This window comes from Anas acuta, chromosome 2, assembly GCF_963932015.1.
Source record: "Anas acuta chromosome 2, bAnaAcu1.1, whole genome shotgun sequence".
Lineage (NCBI taxonomy): Eukaryota > Metazoa > Chordata > Aves > Anseriformes > Anatidae > Anas > Anas acuta.
In genome coordinates, this window is record NC_088980.1 from 59,459,550 (window position 1) to 59,472,339 (window position 12,790).

The 12,790-nt window shown below is 37.8% G+C and overlaps 1 protein-coding gene across 30 annotated transcripts in view; it reads right to left on the reverse strand.

The window, feature by feature from the left end:
- Positions 1-12,790, reverse strand: part of SUGCT (succinyl-CoA:glutarate-CoA transferase) — a 320,240-nt gene that overhangs the window by 198,685 nt on the left and 108,765 nt on the right. For 28 of the 30 annotated variants that reach the window (XR_011094048.1, XR_011094047.1, XR_011094049.1 and 25 more), the window contains 2 exons: positions 7,145-7,216; positions 552-649 (listed from right to left, as the gene is read on the reverse strand). Coding sequence is in view for 27 of the 30 variants with exons in the window: in XM_068674935.1 (XP_068531036.1) it covers positions 552-649; positions 7,145-7,216 (170 nt within the window). In the remaining 3 variants the exon portion in view is untranslated. The remainder of the gene's footprint in view (positions 1-551; positions 650-7,144; positions 7,217-12,790) is intronic. The other 2 variants (XM_068674932.1, XM_068674924.1) reach the window with 1 other exon arrangement.

Here is a 12,790-nt window from a genome sequence, read left to right on the forward strand (position 1 = left end):
TTAAGTAAGCGTAATATTTTAATTAAGAATTTAATAGGATGATTCTCCTGTAGAACAGTAAGTACACATCCTTTTTATTTTAAAAGAATTCAACCAGGGAGAATTTGGGGCACACAGTACTGTACTACAGAACCAACAGCGAGGGTAGAGTCAAGTGGAACTCTCTTAGGTACACAAATTCTTAGTGAAAACTTTAAAATCCCTTTCACAGCAAAAGTAATGTCCAAGAATTTCATTACCAGCAGTGATATTTGTCCAGAAAAACAAAAAGCACTAGTTGTTTCACTAAAATTCAAGTTAATGAATTAAGTTAAAATGTTTAAAAATAAGTTTAAATTATTTCTGAAAACTTAGAACTATGGTTTGGCTTCTTGGTAGCCCACATTACAGTATGTGCGCAAAAGACACAGTTAATATCAGGAAGTGCGCTTCTTTTTTTAAATAAATCTCTCAAAAGATTAACGTAAAATTTTTACATGATGAGTGTTCGTTATACATAACTGTTTGCATTAACAGATTAAATATCATTTCTTTGTTTTTAATGAACTTACCGAGTTGACAATATGTCAATAAGTTCTTTTCTGTTCTGGACTCTGAGTATATTAGTTTTGTATCTGGAATCCTTACTAACTTCAGGCAGATTCAGGATCTAAGTAAAAATAAATCTGAATAAGACATGTGCTTGGCATGAGACATTTATAAGGTAAAGGAAATTCATTAAGGATTTAAGATAGCTTTCCAAAAGTCACTACTTCTCCTTAAACTTATATAGATTAGGAAATTATGAGGAGACAATGCCTCCTATTCAGTTACACAAGTACAAAAAAAAAAAAAAAGAGAAATTAAACAAGATCTTAGTCCACAGCTTTGACTTTTAACTAGGAGAAACTCTTGTTATTATACTGTAGAACACTAAAAAGTTTTTTTTAAGTTATTACTTTGAGGTTTGAGAGATCTGTGGGATTCTCCTTCACTGAGTTATAAATCACGGAAAAAGAAATGTGACTGTACTTCATATGCTAGACTGAGAAAAGATATGTTTAAGAATGTTTCTTTTGATTTCAGTAATCTTTTCAAAAAGGATTAAATAAAAAAAATGTATTTTCTGTTGAAGGTCACAGTTTTCTTTATGATTTCTTCAAAAAAATCTTATAAAGAAAATTGGTGGTTTAACCTCCAAGAAAGTAGAAGCATATCTTCTACATGTAACTCCTACCTGGCATATTAAAAGTGTGACCCTCCTGCAAAGACAATGTAAATTATATTATAAAGACAATTAAATGTGCAGAACAAGTGTTCGAATTTTGTAGAGGCATATATGAAACAGCGTGGTTGTGTGGACAATCAATATTTACTATATAATTTACCTGTTCATGCTATAATTCACTTACATAGAACATAAATAAACAGAATGGGTTGTTCTTTTAAAATTTAATAAAAAATATCCCAGGAACATCTGCTACTGAGGAAGGCAGAAGAGAAGTTTACAAAGAAAGAGACCGTTATGTATTTAGTGGTCCTCAATAGATTTTTGTTTTATTAACATGTCCGGTCATTCCTTGAATTCTTGTCTATGTACTACCACATATAAGTGACACATAGATTGGTGTCAATCACTTTGGAACTTGCTTCAAACTTAAAATTCTACTAATACCTCTGAGACTGGTTCAGACCAAGGACACTATACTTTAATGACTTTGCTGGAGTGAATAAGGATATGGCTTCACTCTCAAGTGAACAGCTATTGAAGAGTTAAAACCATGAACAAAACATATTCTTTCAACAGATACTTAGAGATATTCAAATCAGATAGTCACCCTTGACCTTTTTGTCACCCAGAGTGACAAAACTGAGCATGGAAACCAAAGTACCGATGAAGTTATTTTGGAACAGTGATCATATTACATAAATTTTTTGCAGACTTATCTGTGAGGTAAAACAGCATTCTAACATCTTCCATTAACACTTAATTCACTGCATATTTTCTTTTACGTCTATGTTCACACAATGTAGTTTATGAAAATTGTAATATATCATAATCTGGCTTTAGAAAACTTTCTTATTTTCCTGCCTGAAAGTTTAATAATAATATTGGCACTCCATTAAAATTTTTTCCTCCTTTTGATACTGTTATTTTTGGCATTAAAAAATTACTGCTTTAGGGAAAAGAAGAAAAAAACACACGCAAGGTTATTCAAAGTAAATGATAGTGAATACTTATTTATAAGAGCATAAACAACTGAGAAATTCATAAGAAAACTATGGTTTCATTTGAAAAATTATATGAAAAATGATCATATTGAGTTGCTTAGGATACTGCTTTAACATTAATGACTTCATCTTTAACTTAATATATAGACAGTTTTCGAACAGATGTATATGTTCCTCTCAATTTTTTGTGTTTAACAAATACACATTTGAGAAGTTATTCATTAATGTGCCATTCATCTTTCTGTAGCATGCTGCTAATGTTATTTTTTTTATTTCATTCTGACCAGCTGGAATTAAACTGCTCTTTACCATTTCTCTTCAAGCTTACCTGATATGCAGTTGGTCTCTACAGTACAGAAACACAGAGTTTACAGTCTGAGTTCTTTCCCCCAGCTCTAGCAAAATTGTTTGCACACAAAAGCAGTCTTCTGAAGACTCTTGCTCAGTATTCCTATATAGACTGAAGCAGCCACACATTGGGATGTGCTTTAGTAACTTGATAACTATGAAATGCACTTCAACCAGCAGTGTTATGAAGTTTTTCAGCAATTATCAAAGTCCCCAAACAAGCTACAATTCGTTTCCACTGATTCTGAAATTATTCCATTGTTTTTCTCTTTGCTTGCTAATTGCTTCTCTAAAAAGACACAGTTGAAGCAGAATGTTTGCAATTGTTTGCAGCCTAAGCCAGCTGTTACACCCCTTGAGTGCGTGTCTGCGGGGCAATGGCTTCCATACATTCTGTATTTTTAGCACCAGCTCATCTCAGAAAGGTTTTCTAATAGCAATCCCAATGTTTGAATTAGCATCCTCTGTATTTACTAAAGGTTCACTAGGGTGTTAAGGGCCTTCCTGTAATAAAGTCCTTTTCCTTTATTGGCTCTCCCCCTTCAGTGTCTTTTAAGCTCCAAAACACCTTTGCCTTAACATAGAACATACACCTCTAACGGTTTCCACAGCATTCCACTGAATTCCACATTCCTCAATCTCTGGGCACATTAACAGTCTAAATCAATATCTACAATATTTTGATAAGGGAAAAAAAAGAATTCATACTATTTCTTATACAAGCCAGGATGCTGTTGGCCTTCTTGGCCACCTGAGCACACCGCTGGCTAATATTCAACCAGCTATCCACCAATACCCCCAAGGTCCCTTTCCAGCCACTCTTCCCCCAGACTGCAGTACTGCATGGGGTTGTTGTGCCCTGACACTTAAGCACTTAGTCTTGTTGAACCTCATGCAGTTGGCCTCAGCCCATCAGTCCAGCCTATCCAGATTTCTCTGGAGAATCCTCCTACCCTCAAGCAGATCAATATTCACACCTTAATTGGTTTTATCTGCAAACTTACTAAGGGCGCAGATCCCCTCATCGAGATCACTGATAAAGATGTTGAAGAGAACTGGCCCCAGTACTGAGGCCTGGCAGACACCACTTGTGACTAACCTCCAACAACTCTTTGCACATGGCCACCCAGCCAGTTTTTAACCCAACAAAGCATACACCTGTCCAAGCCATGAGCAGACAGTTTCTCCAGGAAACTGCTATGAGAAACAGTGTCAAAAGCCTTACTAAAGTCTAGGTGGACCACATCCACAGCCTTTCCCTCATTCACCGAGCACATCATCTTGTAATAGAAGGAGAGCAGGTTCGTCAAGCAGGACCTGCCTTTCATAAGGGCATTCTGACTGGGCCTGATTACCTGATTGTCCTGCAGGTGCCATATGATGGCAATCAAGATAATCTGTTCCATAAGCTTCTGAGGCACTGAAGTCAGAATGAAAAGCTTGTAGTTCCCCAGGTCCTCCTTCCAATCTTTCTTATAGATGGGTGTCATATTTGCCAGCCTCCTGCAACTGGGACCTTCCTGGATAGCCAGGACTGCTGATAAATGATGGAAAGTAGCTTGGTGAGCACTTCCACCAAGTCAAAAAAACTGGTCTTGCTGGTAAAGCAAGAGACAAAGAAGGTATTAAGCACCTGAGCCTTTTCCTCATCCTTTGTCACTATGTTTCCCCCCCATATCCAGTGAAGGATGAAGATTTTCCTTAGTCTTCCTTGTCTTGTTTATGTATTTATAAACACATTTTTTAATTGTATTTAATAGCAGTAGCCAGATTGAGCTCCAGTTGGGCCTTGGCCCTCCTAGTTTTCTCCCTGCACAGCTGCACATCTTTATAGTCCTCCAGAGTGGCCCAACCCTTCTTCCAAAGGTCATAAACCCTCTTTTTCGTCATGAGGTCTAGCCACAGCTCTCTGGTCAGGCAGGCCAGTCTTCTGTCATGCCAGCTCATCTTTTGGCACATGGGGATGGCCTGCTGCTGTGCCTTTAAGATTTTTGTCTCGAAGAGTGCCCATCTTTTCTGCACTCCTTTGCCCTTCAGGACTGCCTCCCAAGGCACTCTGCCAACCAGTCTTCTAAACAGGCCAGTCTGCCCTCCGGAAGTCCAGGATGGCAGTTCTGCTAACCCCTCTCTGTGCTTTTCCAAGAATCAAAAACTCTATAAATTCATCACTATGCCCAAGATGGCCTCCAGCGTTCGCATCACCCACAAGTCCTTCTCTGTTTGCAAGCAAAAGGTTCAGTGGGGTGCTGTCCCTAGTTGGCTCACTCACCAGCTGTGTCAGGAAGTTATCTTCCAGACACTCTGCAAACCTCCTAGACTGTTTCCTCTCTGCTATCTTGTATTTCCAGCATAAATCTGGTAAATTGAAGTCCCCCACCAGAACAAGGGCTAGCAATTGTGAAACTTCTCCCAGCTGCTTTTAGAACATTTTGTCTGCCTCTTCATCCTGGTTGGACAGTCCATAACAGACACCCACCATGACATCTGTCTCATTGGCCTTCCCTGATTGTTACACATAACCACTCAACACTGTCACCATCACTGTTCAGCTCTAAACAGTCAAAATGTTCTCTAACATATAGGGCCACCCCCACTCCCACCTCTCAAATAAGAAAACTGGTTTATAGAAAAATCTGGCCCTTACCCAAAACTTGAACTAAGTTTTCAGGTCTTTTACTCTCTTTGACAAGCAAGCAATCACAATTTTTTCATGCTTTGTACCTCCTACTTTCAATTCTAGAAATACCAAAACATCTTTACAAGGATGAAACAAAGAACAAGCAGCCTGTAGACTAAGGCCAATATTCATCTCACTTAACTTCAGGCTCTTCAGATTCTGTAGTAACACAAATCATTGATATGTTGCCCCATCTTCTGGGGTACTGCTTGCTCATTACTGAACACAAAGGGATTACATAGCAGCAAGTCCCACCATAAGTCTCACAGCAGTACCCTAAAGTGAAAGCATGGTCTGAATTTTCAGTGCCTCCTAGCTCACAATATAGTACCAGAACCTACTGAGCCAGACGTTCAGTTGTGCCTTACTCGAGGACGGCAGAATGACCAGCACTTCCGGTGATAAAACACAAAGAAGACATTCACAGCAATGTCCTGGGACCTTGTGGGAAGATTACCTTTATGGGACAATGACTCCTTGAAAAAACAGAGGTGTGGCAGCTACATACTTATTCAGTCATTAGGCCATTAGTCTTCCTTCATGTTAATATAATGACCACGCTTTAATGGTTCAACACCTGTAGGATGAAAACCCACTGAGAAAAATCTGAAGTTAACTTGCTTCTTATTGTGAGAGCCAACCTGAGCAAATGGAAACAGACTCCTCAAGAGAGCTAGGTGGGCATGTGTAGCCCAAAACACACTAGGAGAGAAGAGAGCTTCAGACAATCATAACTGCACTATCTTCTTACTACATATTCCAGTTATTAGTCATGAACAACCATGGAGATGTGAAATGGCTGATGTGAACAAATGGAAGAAAATAATGCTCAATTTCCAGAGGCTGACAGCTCTACAAAGTATGACTAGTATAGACTAAATATCCCAAGTCCAAGAGGAAAAAAACTAACAAAAACAAACAAAAACAAGCAAAAAAAAAAAAACACCACCAACAACAAAAACAATTGCAGATAAAAGGTAGAACTAATTTTATAAAACACTGCCCAATACTATCTGAAAAAACTTCGCTTGTGCCATCCAACATGTTAATGGGATCTTTTGTTTGGAATGTTGATACCCTTTATTTAAGAACATTTTTTTTTCACCTTCAATCAATACTTCTTTTTTAAAAAATGTATTCACTGTGCAGGGAGAAGCGATTCCAGGTATTGAAACCACAGGAAAAGAGTATGTGAAAAATCCAAAACTGTTTTAAAACTTTTCAAGCTACTCTCTGTAAAAACAGAATTGCCAGAGAATCATGTTTCTTCAATCCAAAATAAGGAAGATTGCATATTTTTGTTGAAGCTTTCTTCTCCGAAGTCACATCTGCACCACTGCCATGTCAGCCCACAGTCCTGTAATACTTCTTTTCCAAGAAATCCCAAAGTTTCTCTGTGAGCATAGACCAGTACATAATAGTTTGAAAAGGGACTGCATGCTCAGCTATTGATTAAGGTGATACAAGAACCATCCATCTCCTAACTTGGCTATGTTAATAACTGTGCCTACACTTTGTGTTTTATGGAGAAATAGTGTCACATTTCTTCCTGAAAAAGACACTGCTGTGATTTTCATCACATTCATCATTTTATAACTAGGAGGTTGTTAGCTGGTTCGTGTTTTGGCAAATTAGCTATGCAAGTGCTTTAAAGGGGATTGAGCACGCACAAATTTTGGAGTTAGGGTGTTCTTAATACACAGGCTAATTACAGAATTGCATCAGTGCCCTAAACTACCAGCTAGAAGCACAGGCTTAGAATTTATAGTTGCTACTTACTTTCATATAAAAAAAAAGGGGGGGGGGGAGGGGACAAGACTAAGAAGCAATCTCTATTTCATCTCTATTTCCCTACACAGCACAGAAACTGTCACGCGTTTCTGTATTGTCAGCCTAACACACCATTACCTTGCACACAGTGACAAACTGCTGATCATTTCCAGCTCCCACCACGATGTAGCCATCCTTGGTCTTAAAAGCCTAAAAGAACAAAGAGAGGTGATAAGGTGTGACAAAAGTATAAAATATTAGTACAACTATTAGGTGAAAACTTTGTTAATAATTTTCAAATGCTTTCCTTAAATGAACATTTCCATTCAAACTCTCTCTCTAGTTCTACAAAAGTGGATCACAGTCATCCACAAGGAGGAAAATTCAATTTAAAAGGGGAAGTAGCCCTTTTGATTTTTTTTTTAATTTTTAATATATATATATATATTTGGACTTGAGAAATAATCTTAGTTCATACTTTTTTGCTGAAAATATAGCTTGAGGCAACTAGAAACTTTGCAAATGTGACCTGCACTCATAGGGACTGAGGATGATTTCCCAGGATGACACTTACTTGATATAAGTTATTTATTCAGCTTCCCTCTCAGCCTGACTGAGAGCAGACAGCTGCACTGAGTCTCACAGATACTCATTGAATGTGCCAGCCACAAGGCTACAGGGTAATCTGAGCTATGCTAGGGAAAAAAAAAAAAAAAAAAAAAAAAAAAAAAGAAGCCAAATAGCAAATGACGAGTTAGGCACTTGCATGGGAATGAAAGGGATGGGCTGCATCTTTCGAGCTCTTCAGCTGGAAGTTAAGCTATCTCCTTAGTTAGTGGTCTCAAGACCAAGGTCCTAGAGAAAATGGAACTTTTTTTCCCAGCTTTGAGGAGTATATTTTTGTTTTGACTTCATTACAGTACCCTTACTGTAATGTGCATTTCATGTTGAAATTGTCTCAACTTAGATTTTCACAGGAATGAAGAAAATCTGTAATTGGCATCATCCTTGATTTTTACCACTGCATCATTACCAGGGCATCTTCCAAAAATGGATAATGCAAATAGATTCCCCTTTCTTCCACATCTCTCCTGTATTACTACCACAATTGTTATAAGCACTTGGAAAATACTCTTTCGCTTTTAATTTGACTTCAGTGCACAGGTTCATGCACAAATGGTAACGAGGCCTTGTGCTAGTTTCTCACAGAGAACATAACGCATCTTACATTATCAGAAATCAATTTTCTCATCAGTTATAATTGCCTGATCTAAAGCTGTGAATTCTTAGTATAATTTTTTGTAAAATAACACAAACAAAAGCTCTGGTGTGGGAACATTTAATAATAAAGTCTTCTAACACCAGTGTGGCTTATTCTGCATCACAAATATGCTATTCTAGCTTGAAAACTTTTATAACAGTAACCACCTGGCACATTCAGAGCTTTAAAACTGTATGTGGAAAATTATGTCTATTGAAGTGCAAGGAAGTGTATATCACATTTACAGTATCGTTTGTTTGCTCCCTCTATACTTCATTTCTCACAAATAGTATTAGTCTGATAAAATTTATGAATTTATTTTTCAGACATTTAATTAAGCACTTGAGTCTAAGAATCTTAGCAAACAAAGATGAAATTCAGCAAACATTTAGTCTCAAACATGCAAAAAGTAAAAAGTCTCACTTGGCCCCAATACAATAAATGTCTAGAAGCATGCATAATATATAGGTACTGCATACCCACACTGATGAAAGCAATGAGCACAGAAACAGTTGGGAAAAAGAATACACAAAAGTATGTAAATGTATAAACATTTTTGGATAGATCTGTTCATGCAGATTTTTGTCTAAAACAGTCGTGAACGTTGTGAAAATTGTTATAAATATACATGTTATAAAGTCTAGCAATATTTAAGAAACTTTTTTTTTTTTTCAGAACAAATGGGTTTTAGTAGGAATAGTTATGAACTAAAGCTGTCAGTATAATCTTATTACTTTTACTTACAGGCAAGATCTGTTTCCTGAACCTCCCTGCCCAAATCCTGATGTCTTTGCTGATGCTCTGAATTCTAAAAGCAGCCACAAACATTTCACATAAAGTACGGGGAAAATAGATACACACACAGGTATGTGTAGTAACACAATATAGTTTTTTATTGGCACAACCACCTACTACTTCCAGTAAACACAAAATACAAATTCTTTTACACAGTCTTTTAAACTTGTAGTCTGGGTGCCTGTTACAGACTGCAAACACCACAATGTATGTCATGTGCACTTATGTACAGATGCCCTTCCTCCACACTTCAAAATCTATCTAAACTGGAGATATGGTCAAATCTTAAACAGTTTGATATTTATCAGCAACTTCTTTTGAGACTCGCATCTCTGTAAGCAGAGTGCAGTCGCACAATAGCCGCATACCACTCTGAGACATATATCTGCACCCGTGGGCTGCCCATGCAGCAGCGGAAGTCACTCAAAATTTAAGGGCCTGTTTATTAGCATTTGGGCTTCAGTGGCTTTGTGGAATGTGTGGGAAAACTGATTATTCTTAATTGCATTGTATGTCTAAAAAGCTAAAACAACAATCATGTCATCCTTACACAGCAAAAACGGTATCATCATAAATGCAGCAGTGTCTTTTTCCACGAAGCTTAACTCAAATGTCTTCGGCTGCTATTTTAAGCTTCTCATTACAAAACAGCTGATTATTTGCCAATCATTGCTGCTGATAAAGCAAAAACTTCCAAATGTTATTAGCACAATACTGATGCCAAAATTTAAGGGTGATAACAATGGTTTTATTCATCACCCATAAATGTACGCACACTACAGGTTACCACAGGTTACTGACTGGTCACAGACAGCTTCACGATCTTATTATACAAAGGAGAGTTAGGGCAAAGTGCAGACAGACTTTAATGAGATTTTGTTATGATAAACTTCCGTCCATCACATCGAATCACTTCACATTAGTGCAATAAAAGGCACTACACACACAAGGCAAAAGTCTTTTTTCCCTTTCCCTTTTTCTGAAGCATGAAGTCTTCTGATAAGTTCCTTGAGAACATGACCACGATTTAAAATGTGATGCCCAGGCGGTACCCTGAGTACTAGGACGTACACTCGGGTAAAGGCAGGAACCAAAAACTAAACCGAAGAATTAGTTCACATCTTACATGTGGAAAAGGCAAAGGAAGACTGTGTAACCTCCAAAGGAGTAGCTTTTCAGTGTGGGCTGAGAAGCCTTGAACACCTCCAGGGATGGAGCATTTGTAACTTTGCTGGGCAACCCATTCCCGTACCTCACCACCCTCTGAGTGAAGAATTTCTTCCTAAATCTACCAATCTGCTCTCTTTTAGTTTAAAGCCATTACCGCTTAGCCTATCACTATCCTCTCAAAATTTCCCAGTTTTGATGGTTTCAATGAAAGACTGTCAATCTCTTGTGTTTATTGCCCACTTTATGATTTTTAAGCCTATAAATGCTATGGCAATCATGAATCACATAAATATCTTTGCATATATTTCAGTTTGTACATTGATTCCACAAACAAAACTTTAAAATGTAAGGGATCAAGATTAGCATCTTATAACATAGCACTGTCTTTTGATTTAAAAAGCTGAACAGCAGCATCTAAAAGCTTCTAAGATCAGACTACCTGAGGGTTTGCAGAGAGTCATTATGCAATGGTGAGTTCTAGAGCAGGGTAGTAACTTTCAAATGCCTTCTAACAGATGTTGGTTTTACAGAGGAGGTGGTTAATTGTTTCAGCTGGCATCATAAAGCAGCTTGCTTAAGATTTTGGAAAGATGGCATCCTTTTATAAAGACTAGATAGAGTATTTCTATAAGGTACACGTCTGTCAGCACATCAGGGAGCTCTCATAGATGGCATTGTGAACAATCTTCTGAGCTTCTTCCCAAGGCAGGCATCAGAGAAAGCAGCTTTGGCTGAAGGCTGAATGGTTCTTTGGGACTGGCTGGTGATACTGCAGAACAAATACACCTACTCAGAAGTCTATGAACATAAAACCAGAAAAAGTGAAAACAATATTTTCAAAAAAAGCTTTGAGGCTTGTTACCAACACTTTAAAAGAGATTTTCATATTCCACTCTCTTCTCCCCTACACTTTCCTGGTTGCAGAAGTCTCTGTACGTGTACAGAATCATTGCATAGATATTCAGTAAAATATTTTGGGGCCATGCAAATGCAAAGGAGTGCACATATGTGCTGTAGATCCATGCTATTAATGAGTGTGCTCACAGACAAAAGCTGGTCTCTTGCAGGCTTGGAACCACAGAAAACTTACAATGTTACTTTCAATTTATTGCATAATTTTTCTTCAATTGCACTTTGAAGTTTCCACTCTGATACCCAATTCAACACAGAGGTCATTTAAGGACCAGTATTCTCTAGTCTTAAAGCAGATTAAAGGCCATAATTAAGAAGGTGATGTATTCAGGTTTGACTGACCTTTACACAGGCTTTTTCTCCTGCCAATCAAACATATCTAAAGTATATATTGATTTTTTTGTCTCTCTCCAACCCTATCAACCTTTGGTTCCCTAATACATTACAGAGCAGGAGATCCTGAGCTTTGCTTTGGATCCAGAATGGTTACATTCCTTCCAGATGGGATAAACTTGGCACATCATTTCTCTACCTTTTCACACCAGCTTGAAAAAAAATAAATCATCTGTGCCACAGTATCATAGTATCTGTATGTTTTTTTCTTTCAAGGAAAGGTCACAGTTCTTTCATAAAAAATTAATATTTAATTACACTCTAACAAATGGGAACAAGACCAAGAAGTTTGGTCAGTGGTAGTTCTGAGAATGATATATAAATCATAAAGACCACACACTTTGAAACTATTTGCCTACTTTGCACTCTCTTCTAGTGAAAGCAAACAGTAAAAATAAAAAATGTAAATTTCATGGACTGAAGTAATGTATGCTGAATGCTCTCACTGAGCAAATTGAATAAGGGCATTCCACACAAATATTTCACTTCTTTGCTCTGGTTTTCTCGACCTGTACTACTTGTCTCTCTTCATTGTCATGTCACAGGATGTACTAACCTACAACTTCATAGCTGTCTACTGGACAGATCACTATCAATTACATCTGCAACAATCCACTTGCAGAAAGTGATGTTTGACTGGATGCCATGAAGTGGGGAAGGTGTTTATGGTAAGACTGGGAATGATTACATGGGTTTCCACAATGAGGCAGAACACCGGCACAGATTTTAAAGAAAGTCCCCTACACACTACCATCCGGGGATATCATTCACCTCCATTGGACACCTTTTCTGGTCAACCTTCAAGTTCCATGTATGTCTGAGTGTAGGAAAAATGAAATGGAAAGCCAAGAACCTCACTTTGCCCAACTGATCCAGGAGCAAAGCAGATAGCCATTGAATGCAATATGCATGCTCCTTGCTGAAAGGGGCACTAAAGTTAACACAAAATCACAGCATCAAGCAGGGATATCTACATTTGGCATTACAATGCCAATTCTCAACACTCAGGAAGTAGGACAGCCTAGTTCTGCTTGCCAGACTATGTCACGCTTTTATCCAGTTTTTGCCTATGTGAGAAATATAAACCACTGGGAACAGAGACTGCAACCAAGATCTCTCCAATCCTTTTGCTCAGTGTCCTAACTGCTATATTGGAGACAGGACTCCCCTCTCACTTGCTTTTCTTCATAAGACATCTGCATTGTTGACATTGATATGAAATAGACTTAATGCATAAATTCATGTTCTAAAAG